Source organism: Geospiza fortis, unplaced genomic scaffold (assembly GCF_000277835.1).
Source record: "Geospiza fortis unplaced genomic scaffold, GeoFor_1.0 scaffold55, whole genome shotgun sequence".
Taxonomy (NCBI): Eukaryota; Metazoa; Chordata; class Aves; order Passeriformes; family Thraupidae; genus Geospiza; species Geospiza fortis.
In genome coordinates, this window is record NW_005054308.1 from 970,570 (window position 1) to 989,053 (window position 18,484).

At 37.9% G+C, this 18,484-nt stretch overlaps 1 protein-coding gene across 1 annotated transcript in view; it reads right to left on the reverse strand.

Moving 5' to 3' along the window:
* Nucleotides 1–16,364, reverse strand: part of GABRA1 (gamma-aminobutyric acid type A receptor alpha1 subunit) — a 37,003-nt gene extending 20,639 nt beyond the window's left edge. Inside the window, exons 1-3 of the mRNA XM_031055287.1 lie at nt 16,256–16,364; nt 12,481–12,593; nt 2,820–2,887 (exon numbers count right to left, since the gene is read on the reverse strand). Coding sequence (XP_030911147.1) covers nt 2,820–2,887; nt 12,481–12,593; nt 16,256–16,362 — 288 coding nt within the window. The 5' untranslated portion in view covers nt 16,363–16,364. The remainder of the gene's footprint in view (nt 1–2,819; nt 2,888–12,480; nt 12,594–16,255) is intronic.
* Nucleotides 16,365–18,484: the final 2,120 nt, after the last annotated feature.

The following is an 18,484-nucleotide window of genomic DNA, read 5'->3' on the forward strand; positions in this document are numbered from 1 at the left end:
TTCCCCTACCCCAGGTCATCAAGCCATATAGAGTGAATTAATTTTGGCTGAGATATCTCAGCTCCTCAGCTTTCACTACCCACTTTAGCATGTACATTAATTCTCCTCAAATGAATCCTGACAGACAGCTGATCTTTAGAGCCATCAGATACTCTGATTAGGGCTTTTTTCTACAGCAGAGGGGCATACAGAACAGGGGAGCAGAAGGATTTTCTCTAGACTATGTACAATAGCAGTGGCCCATGTGCACACACATGAGTGATGTGGAATTTGGAATAAATTCTCCACAGCAGAGACTCTTCATTCCACAGTATGCAGGTTAAAAAACAAGATTTCTATCTGCTCTTGGAATAAATTTTATGATATTGAATATTTATAACACTTTGACTAAAATGTTCTCTAGTTTACTGTTCTAATACTTCTCCCTGCAGATTGTTTATTCACAGGGTAGACCACTCTGTGGTCTACATGAGGTTTTGTACAGGAAGATAGTAAGGCAAATAATCATTCCCCAGAAAGCTTACTGTACAGAAAAACTGGGAATGAAGGTTTACTAGAAAAAAACTTGTCTTTCTGAAAAAGTTAATTTTGAAACACTTCTTATTCCAAATAATATACATCAAAAATTTTCACAAAAATGACAGATTGCATGGGAATAGCCAGGTATCTGTTGTTCAGCTCAATCCACCATGTAAGCACGCCTGAAAACCTGCAAACATGCTGAAATGATGTCACTTTGCAGGTTTTCAGGCATGTCTTTTATCTTTCCCATGCCTGAAAACCTGCAAAGCTCTTCCAACAATGACGATTTTATTTTTAAAAATGCTCTTCTCCCATATAACTTTATTTACAAGTATAAGAACGAGGCAAGACAATCTCTTGATAGAATAACAGGTTATGTCCATGCTGCTCTTAGAGGAGTGCATTGAGAGTGGGTAGGAGCACCCTGATTGTCCATGGAGGCGCCTCCCTGGATCCTGCAAACCACAACTGGCTGAGGTGTGCTGGCAGCTCAGGGTGGCTGTGCTTTCCTAAACTCAGGGTGGCTGTGCTTTCCTAAACTCAGGGTGGCTGTGCTTTCCTAAACTCAGGGTGGCTGTGCTTTCCTAACACTCAGGGGGGCTGTGGCTTCACAACACTCAGGGTGGCTGTGCTTTCCTAACACTCAGGGGGGCTGTGCTTTCCTAACACTCAGGGGGGCTGTGCTTTCCTAACACTCAGGGGGAGCTGGAGGAGCCCCTGGCCAGCCCCAGCTCAGCCACAGCCACAGCTCATCCCCCCCGTTGCCTGCCAAAAGCCTCCCCCAGCCCCAGCCCAGGCTGCACATGGGGACCAAGGGAGCCCCAGGTGAGGAGTCCAACCATCTGTGCTCAGAGCACACTGCACTAAGTGTGCAGTGAAATCCAGATAAACTCTGGGTTCTGGCAAACTCTTCAATTTATCTCTCTGTCTCTGGTTTCACACCTAGTTCCTCAAGCAAAGGTTTACCATGAGTGGGCTGCACACGCATTACTTTTTATGGGAGGTGAGTAGGAGTTTTACACTAAACACTTTTCTGTGAATTCTTTAGTTTTCAAAATATATGAACACCTGCCTCTGTGTTTCTTGGTCACACATTTTAGTAAGAGGATGATGAATTCTTTCTCCTGTTTAAATAACTGAAAAACAGGAGTCGACATGGTATGGGTATCACAGCATTTATATGTTTAACTGTACTTTTATAAGTACTGTCTTCCAATCAATCAAAAAATGGTGTCTTTTCATAAAGTTCACTTAGAAACATAAACTGTCTTGTAAAAGTTACTTTTTCTGGTTTTCCATTCCTTAACATTGTCTTGAGTAGTCAGAAACTTGTAATACCATAGTGTTTAAGGCTTAGCTACATTTTTAACTCAAATAAAGCAGCTGACAATTTTGTAGTCAGAAATGGAGCTTGGTCCCTTTCCTCTACTTATTTTTTTCTTTTTTTTTCTTGATTCTTTCTTTTGCTACGTGTATTTAGCTAAATGTAGCCAGCTACAAGTTTGAACTGCTTTCATTTCTTCATTTAGATCAACGAAGATATTCCGAGCATTCATCCTAATACAGCATCCAGCAGACACTGGTGGCTGCAGACCAGGCTTTACCCCTCTCAATAGCCACCTCCTTGTGGAATCTTCATTTATATGGGAAATTTTAAGTACCTTATCCATATTTCTACACAACTCTTGGCATCTCTTAAGACCAGGGCTCACAACATCTTCATTCAGTTTCCTGAACATCTCCATTCCCTGCAGTTATCTGGCAATTTGATTTTAATATTCATTCTGTAAAGCAGCGACACTAATTCTCTCATTAATCTTCTCTTTCTAGTAGCCAAGATCTAGGAAAGTCACTTTCCATTGATCAGTAGCTTTTAACATAAAAATACAGGTTAAACTGTACAGATGTCACACCACAGGCATAAGTGTTAATTGCATTTTAAGATGATGATCTTTCTTGGCAAATTGGATCAGTGATGCGCCAGCAAGGACCTCAGCAATCCCTCTCAGAAGAATACAGACCCAAACCCTAATGCATTTCATAATATATTATGTAGCAAGTATAAAGTCTGTTAAAACACGTTATTAAAGTCACTGAGGCTTCTAATTTCAGGGCACTTAAATGCAGTCACAGGAGCAGGAATGGCAGCACATAAAACCTGATGGAATCTTCGAATCAGGGGCTTAAATAGAGCCCAGCCTAAAAGGGGGTAAATAAGTTACTGCACAGATCTTTTATCCTCCAAATTAAAAAGACAAGAGAAAATGAGTGCTGTAGAAATACAGGCCATCACTTACCATATCATGGTCTGAAACAGGCCCAAAACTGGTGACGAAGATGTCAGTCTTCACTTCAGTTACACGCTCTGATGAAGCAGGAAATTAGGACAGTGAGTGTCTATAAACAGCCTTCATTAGATCTAGCCACTACCAATTTTCACAATAAATAGAGAAATTATTAGCTTTGATTAGCCATTCTGAAATTGGTCTGCAATACAATCTTGAGAATTTACTGTAGAAGTAATTTCACAGTCAATATTGTCAGCAATGGGGGTTTTTTTACTGTTTTTCCACAGAACTTTTTGAGGTGCAGTAGTACAACAGCTGCAGTGGAAACAGTTCTACTGTTGTGGAAATCTTTTCATTCTTTGACTGATAAATCTTCTTGTCTGACACTATAACCAGTGCTGAATATTGTACACAGTACTCTAATATCTCATTGGGTACTCAGTTTCTGTGCAAGCTAAAATAAGGGGTCTAATAATTAACCCTGGCTTTGTGAGTTATGAATTTTGTATTGAGACCAAGAACACAGAAGAAACACAGAGAGAATACAATATGCTGTATAAAAACATGAATATACTTTATTGGTATGAGCTAGAAATGGCTGTATTACCCTTGACTTCAATAAACAAAAAGCAGTTAAAACTTTTCCAAATAAACATCAGCTAAGCTTCCCTTTGGAATCATCTGTGTAAATGTTTTCAGAAAGTGAGCTCTCCAGTCCTATAGGCCTAAATGATAGATTAGTACAAATAATACTTCAGAAATCTGTAACATGTACATGACACAGATTATATGCATATGCTGCATCATAAAGCTGGACCCCTCCATGATTTCCAGGATGTCCATTTGCCCCATGGCACAATGAAATTCGATATTTCAGAAGAAACCAGTGATTTTAGTGGTCCCAAGTGCTGAGGTGCCTATACTGGTGGTGATCTCAAGAAAGAGGTCAAACATCTGGCTTCTCTATTTGGACTGGCAAAAGACATTTTGAGAAACACTCAGGCTGAACTTCCCCCTTCCTCTCCTCTCCCTCTACACACACAGAGGCTCAGTCACTTCTGAGCATGCTGGTGTTTTCTAGGGCACACAGAGCAAAATATTCACCCAGGATGCCATATATCACAACAACCCTGTTGAATTAAATATAGCTGCAGGGAGTAACACCACCTGGACCAGGAATTGAGTTGTGCAGTGTTGAGTGCAGCTAACCCCATCAGCTTCCCAAGTTATGGTGATTTAGGTCTGAATGCATTTACTGTTGTGCTCCACAAGCCAGCATAGGGGTTTTGGTAGAAGTTTCAAACAGGGAACAAGTGATAACATTTCTGAAATAACTTTCAAAAATAAATAAATTGAGCAATCTGGAATATTAAAAGTAACCCTAGAGAAAACACTATAGTATATGTATAGTAAGTAGACATGTGGCAGACAAAATTTTTCCTAAGACTAAGAAATATGTATGTGTAGCTATTTGTATAATGTTATTAAAATAGTGCAAAATAATTAATGAAATTACTGCAAAATGATTAATTAATTTAATGAAAAATTTAACACAACCATCTGATTTCAAAAGACTTTGGACTGTTTATATACAATTTGTTCCATCTGACAAGAAAATTCAGACTGAAGGGAAGTAAGGAAAGGACTCGGGATCAAGCAGCCAGTTACAATATACATTTCTGTATCTGTGCAAAAGGTCTAATGAGAATCAGTGTTTCACAATGCTCATTGAGGTCTTTCACTTTCATTCAAAAAGTGTGCAACTTCTAAAGATATAAAAATGGAAACAGTTTCCTATAAATAGCTAGTATAGATACAATAAAATATGTCCTTTCATAAGACAGCAAAAATCAAAAGGTAATATTAGATTTGATTCTACTGTTGGTCTAGGAATGCAGCTGATGAACCATATTCTGTTAATAAATTAATGCAAAAATTAGGTGGTATCAAAAGTAATCCTCAAGACTCATTAAAATGGTGACTTTTCCAATTTGTATTCAAAATCAAGGAAAGTAAAATACTGTAATGTGGCTGAACTGCTTTATATTATTTTTATTCTCTATATCTGTGACCGAGAGGTGTACAAAATACAATTACTATTGAGGAAAGCACTGGGTAAGTGAAATTTCCTCCTTAGGGTGTCCAGTTGAATTAATATGGGATCTCATAGTTATTTACAAACTTTTTAATTGACTTAAAGGAATTTCAGTATTTTCTTGACATCTAACTGTCTCTGGACTTCAAGAAGCTCATGGTGAGAATTTGACTTTCTGGAACTGAGAGAGGCATTGGGAGGGAAGGATTCTGTCCTTCAGGCCATCCCTGTCACAGAAGTTCAGGAGGCTGTGGTCATGTGGGAAACAGAGGTCAGAAAAGGGACAGGGAGGCTCCAGAGGGTCCAGTAAAACATTGGGTAGCTGGAGTCCATTCAGCAATCACCTCTCCTTAGGACTGAGAAACTGATATCATCCTGAAATCTACCAGCTTTTCACACACTGAAAATCTCAAATGCCTTTTAAAGATCTTTCACCCTGGTTCCTCACCCCTCTTGTCCTCTTTCCTCTGAGGCACTTTGGGAGAGAGAAGATTCTAGAAGCTCTTCAAACACAAAGGGATGGTGAGTCCCTCAAGGGTCCCAGCTCTGAGCAAGGTTCTATTTAATATAATTCAGCTGGTTTGCCTGCACAAACACAGAATATGCTCTTTGAATCAGCAGCATATCATGTTATACTATCATCAATTCTGGCTTTGGGAGACATGCAGTCATGGAAGAGAGGCTGAGGCTTAAGGAAACCACTTGAGGACACAAAATGGAAACTTAAGACCTTTGCACTAAGAAGGAAGATTTCCAAGGGAGTGAAAAAATAAGTGATGCTTTTTATTTCTGTATAATATTGAAAATAATTTAAGTGGCACATAAATCACATGAAAATTAGAAAATTCAGATTGTGAACTCAGATGAGATTATGCTGTCTTCACACTGATTACACTTTTGCAGTGCACCTAATCCCCTCAAATGCAGATAAACCAATGTATAGACCACCAATATGTTTTTTTCCTTTGGTGTGTGCCTCACTTTCAAGACCAATGAAAAAGGGTGATCAAAGCACAGAAAAAGATTAGCCACTCCAAAGCCATATGGAAGTTCTGAAATTTTTGTTTACTGTTTCACTAATTAGATGATTCAGCTGTGCTTGGTTAAGTGCTTCAGAAGTTCTGAGTCACTCCTGCACAGGACATGTGTTTACTAATACAGTGGAGCTACATATATATTTAGAACCAAGGTTACCCATGTTCAATTTGCATCTTGATTACCATGGGAAGGCTCAAATTGTGCTTCAAATGCTCAGAATGCTTTTTTCAGGAACCACAAATCCTGAGCTGGATTCAAAACCTTCACAATATTCCTGAGAAAAGTCTTGGTCATTGACCAAACCAGGCTCAGGTCAGGAACTGACTGGATTGCTGAGGAGAAATCCAGCAGCTCTTAAGTTGCATAACTGTCTCTTACCTGTGACATCTGTCTCATGAACAAGAGTAAGTAATGTAGGGATATCTGTAGAACATGTAACAATTTCAGTAAAAAGCTCTAAGGAAATTAATAATGACTTAGTGGTTTGACGATAAGGCAACCACAGGGTCCAAGCAGTTACTGAGCAGCAAAAAAGCAACTGAGCAGCTCACCCAGACACTGTGGAACTCAGCTCTGGGCAATTGATCCAGGTACAGCTATGAAAGCCCCAGTCAACCTCAACTGCTGTAATTTTACTGTTTACAAATAATGCGTTTTGCTAATGATGCTAGGCTAGTGTAAACTCAAAATTAGTAACAATAAATATTTTGATTTAAACTCCCAGGGATCTCATTATTGCTAGAATTGTGACTGGATTATAAATTGAGAACAAAATAAGAAATACAGATTTAATTTAACAGCAGGAAATATGCCTATTTATCAGGAGAGACCATACATGAAATATTTCCCTTTATGATCTGCCAGTATTTGAGCACAAGGTTTATTTAAATTGCACATTTTGGTGGTTTAAGTTAATTCCATTTTTTGGTAATGCACTTGTTCTTCCTGTATGTCTCAGTCTGTCTGTGCTATAATTATTTATATGGAGGAGACATTTCATCTGGCTTTGAATGAAAGCAATTGTGATACCTGTACACTTAGATAATCAGCCCAGCTGTGTCCTGTGAGGTATTTTGGTTGAAAAACCACATCAAATGCACTCATAGGAATTTTGTGCTGCTGCATTGGTAAGAGTAGAGACCAAAAGGGAGAAGAGTGAGCTGTCCTGTGATCAGCCACTGCAGTGTGTGCTGAGGTCACTGGGACCTGCACATGCCAATTAACAGCTCAAAGCTGCTCACATCCTGCCTACCTCCCCACTCATGTATTAAATCTATTTTCCTAGGGTTTTCTAAGGCTTTTTACAATTGTCTTTACATTAATCTGGTGCCTACAGAGTGGAAAAAAAGACCAAAATCAGCCCCCTCAACTTTACAAAGTCAAGTGTAGCATCTGGTCCTCCTTTACTTATGTGTATAACATGCAGAATAATGTGTAGGGGTGAGGTCTTTTCATTTAGAGTAGAATCATTTAAGTTTAACTTTTTATTATGCATACAAACAAAACCCTTATTTTCCCTAAACTTTATATTAGCTCAGATATGTAAAAATCCAACAATTTCCATTGGGACCTCAATAGCCAAGAGGAAATTTATGTTTATATAAAATGCTCTCATACAACTGAAACTTAAAATCTAATTCACATAATACCATGAGGTTCATTTCTCCATCCTTTCCACTCTGTGTAAGTAATGAATTGCCTGAGATTGACTGACATTCCACTTAAGGACAGCCCCACTCAATCTTGATAAACATCACACAGGAGACATCAACAAATATCTTTTACTGACAGCATAAAATAAGTATAATTCTGTTCAGTATTCAAGTTGATAATCTACTTGGGGTGATCCACTGAGCATTCAACCCAACAGTAAAAGCAAATTTAATTCAGGAAGATTCTGGTCTGTCAAATCAAACTCACTGTTGTTTGTTCTGTATTAACCTTTCTACTACAAAATCCCTTTCAAAGGGATAAGCCACATTTACCTTTATTCTGATTTAAAAGGCCTCAGAGCATGTGGTATCCTTTAGTTTTAGGGAGATGAGATGAAAATGGTAAAAGTCTTAGAAAATCTGTAGCTGCCCCTGATTTCATGTAAATGAATCTCATCACCAAATACAACCTGCCCTAAGCAAGTCTTCCCCATCTCCCTGTGGCACTTCAAACCTGGTAGAGGAACTTATTTTTTCCACCCTTTTTCATTGCTCTTCAATTTTTTTAACTCCCACTCTAGACACAGAGCACTACTAGGAGAGATCACTAGACACTGAAGAGAATTTTGCTTCTTATTTCTGTTTGATCCTTTGGTTTTTTTCAGGACTGTGTATTTGAATAGAGATCAGTGTCTTTATTATTTAGGCCATTTTTGACCACCTCTAGCTCTACAGTCCAGGCAGTTTCCACAGCAAACAATGCCATTACCTCAATGACTTCCCTCTGGTTTTTTCCCTAATGTCTGACATGATTTCCTTTTTTCAGCTTCAATATGTTACTCTCTGCAAATCCTCCTCCTTGCTTTTTGTAAATGATTATCCTCTCAGAGAGTCAATAGGTGTCCTCTAGTATAATTCACAACATTTTTACATTCATTTTGGAAGTTCTCTTTTCCATGCATAAATAACTAAATGTAACTATTTGTTCATGTTTATGGATGGCTACAACAGATGCTATTTCCTAGCAGTGTCTGCCTAAGTGACTAAGCTCACATATGAAGGAGGCAAAACAAGTAAATAACATAATTTATATCAGTAATTATTGATAAGAAGTGCAAATGTACTAATGCATAACATGGTGTTGCATGCTCTTTTTAAAAATAATCAGATTTATTTGACCAATGATGCCATTTTTTGAATAACAAGCACATTCAATCACTATAATTTTTCCCTGTGGGTCACCAGCTCCACTATACAATATTCTAGTTAATGAAAAATAATTCTTCCTTTCTTTCCCCCTTGTTTAATGGCAAACTGCTGAGAGGTTCTCATTTAACTTCAGATATGGCCTTCTTGGGTTATCTGATGGTAATTCCATTCCCATACTCTTTATGGAGCATATATGACTTTTAGTTTCTCTTTTGAAGTAATACCTCAAAAAAAGATGAAAAAAAGGCAAGGGTAGAGTTAATTGTAATCTAGAACTTATTCTATGCATAGAATGAGTGATTCAAAATTCAACACCTCTAAATCTTTCATTATCTTAATGCTCCACCTTTTACCCTGGCTTTCCCATGAATACATAGAATTGCTCTACAATGGATCTTTGCAATGAGATTTCTCCAGAAGGTTGTTCTTGGCTTCATGGTGCCTCAATGGCTGCACCAGAGTACTTCTACCAAACAGTAAAACTGTTCACCACACTAACAGGATGTTTGCAAACTTGGGATTGAAAAACATCACTGTGTTTATTTCAAAAAGGATTAATTTACTCCTCTAAATAAGTAGAACCAAGATCAAGATCAAATCCCTTTAACAATTCACTACAATTTTTTAGTAACTAAATATACCTTTTCATCGCTGAATTCTTCATACATACACATAATGGCAAGGAAGGAAAAACAAATAGCCTTACTGAAGGAACTACCATCTACCTTTTATTCCATAGGTGAGAAAGAGAAAAATTGGTTTATTTTCTGCTTCTGTGGGTGCACAGATTTGAAAACCTGCACTACAGGAGGAGAGGCTGTACTGGGATAACCAGAGTTTTCTGCAATGTGCCCTTTTCTGTAATAGACTGCAAAACAATGCACCAGGCATTGTTTTACCTCAGCTGCTGCTTCTCAGAAGGCATAGAAAGAATAGAATAGACAGTTCTGGATGGTTAGGAGAGTGCTATAGTGCACTCAGAGATACACAGATGTACACTGTGCCGAACAGCATGAAATGTATCAACATAACATATAAGGAGGGTTCTGGCCTCTTAAATTCTCCAATAGCTACATCACAGCTAAAATGGAAGGAATGAGTTTTAGAGCAAATTCTATATATCTAAAAATACTGTTACATTGGTAGATTTCTTAACTTTTCTTCAGAGTGGATAAAAGTTGTGTTCTGATCAAAATATTTAACAAGAAGCCATCACTGATGTTGGGAAGAAAAATGAAACCACTGCTTTTCCATGCATTTTAAAATTTCCAGTATCAAATCATGCTATGATGGAAGCCTACTGAACTTCCAACTCCAAAACCCATGCTGTATTTTATATATTGGATTTGTCACTGAATATTTTTATGCATGGAACATTTCAGAATACATTTCCCCATTATACCGAGAATCTAACTCAGCTGTCAAAATTGAGTCATCCTGAGGTTCTTGACTCACATTTAGATACCTTAGAAAAAAGGTTTTGAAGATGTGAATTTCCACACCCTTTATTATAAGTTGCTATTAGGACTGAAAACATCAGCCTAGGTATTTGTCCCTAGTTTTTGCAATCTGTAATTTATATCTTTTCAATAATGCCTTATTCAATAGTCAAAAGAGTTTATCTGCTTCTTACTATACTTGATTTCAAACATTAATTTACTGCTCACAATTTAATCAGATGTGGGATTTTTTTTAAAGCCATGGTATTCTTCTTTCTAGTGTTCAAAGCTGACAATAAGAAAGAAATTTGCTGAACTGACACCATGAAAATATAGTATACTGTGCAGAAGGAAAGTTGTTAATTCAAGGTTCTTGGTTACAGGTAGGAACAGGCAACACAATTCAAAAAAGGAAGGATGCAAAGATTATTTAAATTTCTCTAACCCTTACTTAGAGAAACTACTCCAATCCCTCCTTCCCTCCATCCCATATTTCCCATCACTCATTGTTGCTTTAAAAGCCATGCACATTGCCATTTAACTTTGAGAAGAGGTTAATTTCCTTTCTGTCAGGTGTAAGTTTTAACTGGACCAGATGATTCTTTCATGAGTAGACCTTTAAGTCTGCATTCAGAAACATCTATATGAAGACACAGACATAGGAGCTGATACTGATTTGCTTAGTTCTCTAAATTGCAATCCAGAGAGTGAGAGAAAATCCTTTCCCTGCATGTCCCTTTGTTTTCCCTTCTAGTATTTGTTAAAAACCTCATAGTAGTGATAAAACTCATATAAGAAATCATCATATGCTCAGATTTTTCTTGTAGATATGTACCAGACTCAGTTTACAGTCTCATTTATACATATGCTCAAGATTTTTCTTGTAGACATGTTGAGACCAGACTCAGTTTACAGTCTCATTTATTTATTGCCTTCTGTGCTTTATTTACTGTCATAGAGTAGCTGACTGAACTCTACAGTTCCATTAAACAAAGAATAAAGGAACATTTATCTACCCTAGGTCAAGGGTTCACAAGAAAGCAGGCAATAATACTGGTAGATAAAATTAAAAAATGGATCTTATTTTGCTGTCTATTACCTGAAATTGCACACTAAGATTTATACACCAGGGCATTTTTAAATGTGGTAATTAATACTTTTTAATCAGAATTTTATCTTTAGCCATACCTCAAAATCAGTGAAGTCAATTTATTGAAGAGCCTGGCTCACAATTCAAGAACAGATGCAGGATGGTAGCCTCAAACCACAGAATAACCTTACACTTAATTACCTTCCATTTCATCCACAGGAGATGATAGAAGAATTCTTAATATAATACCCCCTTATATTGCAGTTCCTCTGAGAGTGAGTACAGGAAAACACTCTGAACTATATTTTGTGGGGTGGGCTGCTCTGTTTTATTTTATCTGAAGAGTCCAAAAGGAAAACAGGAAAAGGGTGTCTGAAAGAAGCAAAGCCAACCTTTCCATGCACTGGAAATAACAGATTTGTGCTTGTCCATTTAGAATTTCCATGTCTGTGAACAGTAAGCTTTTAAGACCCAATTTTGGGACCATGTCACAGTAGAACAAATCAAAGAGTGAACGCAGAGATGTTGATGAAGACCATCTTTTGTAACAATGCTTCTATAAAGACATAATTGCTATGTGGTTTTATGCCTTTCTCTGGATTCAGCACCAAGAACAGAGGAAGAAAGACATTTTTATCAAACTGTGAAGAAAAAATGTTACAGAAACAAATCCTTACATATCTAAGTAGAGAAAAAAACTTAAAAAACTTCTCTGAGAAAATCTACTAGGATAGATTGATACTTTCACTTTGAAAAAACAAATCCTCATGACAATAGTCATAGATATATGATGCCTATTTAGGCCTCATTCATCAACTTGTCATTTGTCAGGTCACAGGTTGTATTTTTTATCTTCTATTCTTTATACATTCAAAGTTTTATTACCCATTCAGAGGTCTTCTTGAATTGTGAACCATTTTCTTCTTCTTTTGCGTACATGCGTGAGAAAACCAAGCATGCAAAAGACAGGGAAGGCATTTGGAGAAAAAAAGGGCATTTGGACTTTTGGGGAAAAAAATCTATATATCAGCATAGCTTTATGTGAATATATATACCAAATTAAGACAAGAATATTATGGAAAAAATGATAATGTTTTAACTGACTTTTTATCTATCATGTAACATTAAAAATCATAATACAACACACCTCCCAGCCCCGGTCTCAGGCGGTTGTCGTAGCCATCCAGAAGGCGATCCAATATTCTGGTGAACACTGTGGTGTTGTCTTTAAGTTCATCTTGTGATGAGGTTTGTCCATAGCTGAAATGCACAACAGTTAACACTGAAAAACAGTAATCCACCAACAATCTCAGAAAACAGTAATTCCAAAATCCATTTAATCTCGCTCATACAGGTTTATGGTCACATAACCTCCTCTGTGTAACAAGGTTGTAGTGCTTTGTAGAGTTCTTGCATGTTTCTATTTTCTCCTTCAATTGTAAGATTTTAAAATCATAAAAAATCATAAATGGTGAACAAATAGAATGCCAGTTCCTTAATGTTTCTCTCATTACTCCTTAATGTTTATAATGTGCTAATATGTGTTTTCTTCAGGAAAACACTCATTTGTCAGCAAAAACTAATGTGTTTAATTCATAATAGCTGTAAATGGTTTGCATACAAAAAAAGATACAGTAATTTAGAACACTGACAAGTACTGACAAAAATAGAGATATCTTCTTTTTAAATACAGAAGTAGATTGAGTGAGTGTACATTTTCATAGATTGAGATGTAATTTTGCTTTTATTTCTCATTTTCCTGTAGCAGATTTGGAGGAATATCTCCATCTTTGCCTTTCAAATACATAAAATCATCTGTTGATATGAAAATCTCTTGTGTCTATAAAGCTTCCCTTATAGATCCCTATGTGTATCTCTAACTCAGTCAAAGATCCTGAAATTTTACTTGAAGAAGGATAAAATTAAAGCTCTTTGAACTCAGCTACCAAAATCTTACTTCCATCAATACAAATCAGAATGAAATCCTTAGACTTAATGGTTTCTGTCTGCTGTAGATGACACCAGAATCAACCTTTTTCTTAAATCTGAGACCTTTACCTAATACCCTGTCACAGATGATTCCCTTAATCGTAGATTACACTTGTCTTAAATCCTAACCCAGCAGCGCTTTTTCATTCATTGCTGGGAAGACTTCCATTACAAACACGTGGAGGCGTCAGGGATAAAAGCAAAAGTGCTGCTTTTCAAAACATCATTTATTGCACACATTACTGCTGAACTGGAGAAACAGTGCAGCACCAAACACTCTCCTTAGGATCAGACCCAGTGACAGAAGTGACTTTTCCACTGGCCAGCCTGTTTTCTCTTTGGGGCATGCAATTCTTGGTGCCCTGCCAGCCCTTCCTGCCCTAACCACTAAAGACCCTCTCAGGAGGAATATGGTACACAAACTGGTCAGGTTCTGTTAAATTACCTATCAAATGTTTTTTCTGTGAGCTGCATCAGTCAGACATCCTTTGTGTATCCCACACTTGCATTCCACTTGGATCAAACACAGAGGGAAGGCGGAAGGATACCCAGTACATAGGTACCTGGAAGTGCTTCCAAGTTAATCTTGCAGAACAGGTTTGAGTATTTTACACTACAAATTTAGATCAGTTTCAGGACTGACATCCACAGAAGTTTTAATAATTTTTGGTTTATTTCCGTAAGGTGGGATGTTTTAATGCATATAAATCATTATTTCTAATGAAAAGGCAAAATACCTAACAGTTTTTAAAAATAGTATTAACTTCTTCTAACAATATCGTACAAATTCATTTAATAAAAAATAAGTTGATTTATATTTATTGATCATGCCTAAAATCGAATTTTAAGTCCCAGACAATATTTTTTTATGCTTCCTGTATGTTACCAAATAACAAGTTCTCCTGCTGTCTCTAGCAAGCATTTTATCTTTTAAAGGATCTTTCCTCATACATTTTCCCCAGAATTTCAACACACGACCTTTAGTGGATGAAATTTTATATTAACACTCATTGTCAGGAAAAAAGCTGTTCTTCATACATATCTCAAGGATAGCAGAAGGTCATCAGTATTAAGGTGGAAAAAGGATACAAAACCACTTCAGAAATGTTAATGGGAAATAAATGAGGATGTTTGTGAGGAGCAGCAGGAAGATGGGCTGGAGGCAGTGCAGTTGTGCCCCACTCCCATGTGACTGTCCCATTTCTCAGAGCCCTCACCTGTTCTTCCCACCATCTTAGCCAAGGTACAAAGCACCGTGAGGTTTAACTGACATGGGCACAACAGGAAGATTCTGAGCATTTGTGCACATTTGGAGTAGATGTAACTCCAGAGGGATTGTGATTTTTCATTCAAACCACACATATTAAAATAGTCCTATTGCTGGGCTTTTTTATAACAAGTGTGACAGGGGAAGACAGTCTTTCTGTAAAAAAGACACCTTATCTAATTTATTAGTTGTTTTCTATCAGAAAGCACTAACAGAACTCCAAAGGGAAAGCAAGGCAACTGACAATGACAAAATGGCTTTAAACCCAGATCTACTTCGTGTAAGGTGTGTACATTTTGAAAAAAAAATTACTGCAAGCAATTGTGTTTTCATATTAAACCCCAGCCTCATAAAAAACTGTGCACGGACTCCATCTACAGGTCATTATATTCCTGACACACCACTGGATTTTTAAACTCTGGTCCAATGTGTTTTAATTCTCACATTAAGAATGCACATTCACCCATTACAGCTACAGTAAATATATGTTCATAGATATATGTGGAAATATCTGTAGAATAAATGTGTTTTCACAAAATTCTCTAGCTAGGTCAGACGAAGCACTTCAGGAATACTTCAAATCTTAATATATTATAAAAATAAAAGGTTTTTTTCCTAAAAGATTATTTGATACAGCAGCTGTTATATGAACACCCACTCTTATTTTATTTTTTTTAAGGAAATGTTTGTGGAGATGAACCTTTATCCATTACCACTCCACACAAATTTAAAATCTTCAAGGCAGCCAGAAAATAAGTTCCTCTAGAATTGTAGATGCATAAGAAGACACTGTGGAGATCAAGGCACAAATACATCTTTTAGAGATCACTATTGACAATAAAAATATTCTACTGCTTTCTGGTCATTAGGTAACATCATTGACAAGCACATTAATGTTTTTTATAATACAAAAATACATCTGAGAGTCTTCTTAAATGTCTTCACTGAATTTTGAATTGCAGGCAGCAGTTCAAGCATATTCCAAACTGCTTTATAGTCTCTGCTAATAGTTGTTTGATGAGGTGTTGTATGGTTACAGATTTTTCTTAATACTAACATTATTTTTAGATTGTGATTTCACCAAATATTCCACAAATACTCAGTGCAGAATGGTCTTTCAAACATAACTGTCATGGGCTTTGAGTTTACAAATTCTTCTCCATGCAAGCAGTCTCCCTTCAGCAGAAAGATCTACTTCAGATTCTCAACACAACTACTAAGTTAGCACACAGTCTTGACTGACAAAGTTAAATTATGCCTCTGCTTGCAGGCACAATAAAGTTACTGAAAACACTTAAATTAGATTAAAAATATCCCTTTATTATACTTTTTTTCCCCTCTGAAGAAACTTATATTTCTGAGTAGTCATTATATAAGAATAGAAAAAATTGCACAGGTGTTTAGGGGGTAGATTAGTTTCAATTTGTTTTCAGAAAGCTTTTGCTTATTCTCTTCACCATATTGAACAAAAAAGTTTCATGCAAACAAATTGTAGTTTTCTTCTGAACTTCACTTAGATAAGTCCCACTTATGTGGGACTTGCACAGGGATTAACCTCCCCCAATACACTCAGTGGTAGTGCAGCCCATGCAGTATTTGTCTCATGCCGCTACATTAAATTAAAGGCTCCTAAAATATGTTGGTGCATTAAAAAATATCTCCCCACCTTCTTTCAGTCAGCGTATTCAGGAGGAGGCTCCAGGCCCAGAGGCAGTCACAAAGCACCAGGAATCTCTTCATGGTGGACTCTGAAACTAGAAGGAAAATAACCATTAACATCCCCCACATTAAAACAGGTACTAGGTAAAAAAATCTGACATTGGAAACTTGCGCAGAATAATTTGATGTCAGGCAATGACCTCACAACAGTAGAGCTGATGACATTCTGAAGAAGGGTGCATGGCCTTGGCTGTTCTCCTGGTTACCTTTTACTTTTAGACCCACAGACCGAGAATGGAGCTCATTTTGTGGTAAGGGTGTATTCTTTATGCACTACTCTTGAACTTTAGCAAAAACCATTACAAGTAAAAGCTGCTGTCCACAAACTCTGTGGCAATTCTTACTCAGTTTCCCCCTGAGTTGAAAATGTGTCAAGGCACCTCCATTGCATTTCCAGATAACCAAGTGTAATTGACTTGTTTGTTTGACTTGAACCAGCCTGAGCCCTTCCAAACCTCTGGGAAGGTGTCACAGCGTGGTTGTGTGATTGAGGAGAGTGGTGCTTTCCTCACAACCACTGCTCTGCTTTGATGTGATGGAAGCAACTTTCTGCTAGAGATACAACAACCCTCCTCTTCCCTGAAATACAGCATCAGAAAAGGACTAAAACGAGCAGATTCTAACTCTATGATCTGCTGCTACATAGACACACTTTAGGGCTAAAGGACACAACTCACAATGAAACCATGTGCTGACAACCTACACACTATCTCTCTCCTAAATCTCTACCAGTCTCTGAATGCTGCTAGGAAATATTTTTGCATTAGTAGCCTTCTCCTCCTCTCCAAAGATCTCCTGTACTCTCTCCAGACTTCACTGAGTTACTCTCAGTTTACCTTTAAGTAAGAAGTAACAAACTCGGAAAGTTTCTTCTGCTTTCTAATAAACTATAAAATAAAAAGTTAGCTGATATTTGTGGCATCAGTGCTGCAGATTCAACTAACTGCCCATGAGATGTTGCAGGTCCCTTTACATAGCAATTCAAAGTGTGCTGGAATACAGTCCATTTTTAGGATTCATTACATAAATAAGGTTAACAAATCCGAAGCCTGTGCTTTCCCCCAGCAGTGAATTGGAGGGGCTTTTACATGCCTGAGAAAATGAAGCACTGTACATAGAAATGTTGTTGTAGCTTTAAATAAAGCTCCCCCCAATTCACTGCACACTATCAGGGACAATTTAAATGAATAAAATACCGTTACAAAGTGGTATGTAAGCAATGAGATATAATTAATGCGTTTATAGCCAGATGATCGGCAGATATGCATTGAATGGGGCTGAGCTAATCTGACTGGATAGGAACGAGCTGGCTGTGGCAGGAAAGTGTGGATAAAGATCTTCAGGGACGACACTGCATCCTAACTTGCCCTGGAATCAGCCCCTTCACAAAGGGAGAGACAACATCTGTGGCTTCAAAAATCACCTTCCCCCGGTCCTGCCAACTTCTGCCTTTGCAAAAGGCTCCTCGAGATGAAGAACGGAAAGTGAATTATTCTGAACTGTTTTGATCTGTTGAGCTTCACGCTCGCTCCCCTTCTCCCAACACCACCCCCTGTTTCGATAAACCCATCCAGGCACAATAAATCCAGAAGAAGGAAAGTTTCTTGCAGCTGGAAAAAGCAAATGTTAATTAAGGCTTTGAATGAGCGCTAAAGCCCAGCAGCCCCCGGCCTCCCCTGCCCGCACCGCCTGAGAAACCAGCGCCGGCTCTCCCATTCAAAATGGGAGCAAGATCCACGCTTCTGGGAGCGTTTCAGCAGCGCCCACTGGAAAAAAAAAAAAAGGAAAAAAAAAAGAGAAAAAAAGGGGGGGGCGCGACTCAAAACAAAAACGGGGGTAAAAGGGGGGCATTTTGATGCATTTTGACTCACTGCGAGAGATTTGCTCCTCTCGGAGGCTTAAATCGAGACTTGTTTTCCTCCCGGCATTTCAACTTTGCATCCCCCGGCCCGGAGCATCCACCCCTCCCACCGCGCCCGCGGGAGGGAAAAACCCAAACCCAAAGCCCTTCTGCGAGGGACCGGCGGAAATCAGTCCGCGCTAAAAAATAAATAAATAAGATAATTGACAATGCCCATCGATCGCTGCGGATTTTCAAGCTGGAGGGATAGAGGAAAAAAAAAAAATCACCCCGATCCGGCGGTACCTGCGGACGGGGGGGGGGGGAGGGGAGAGG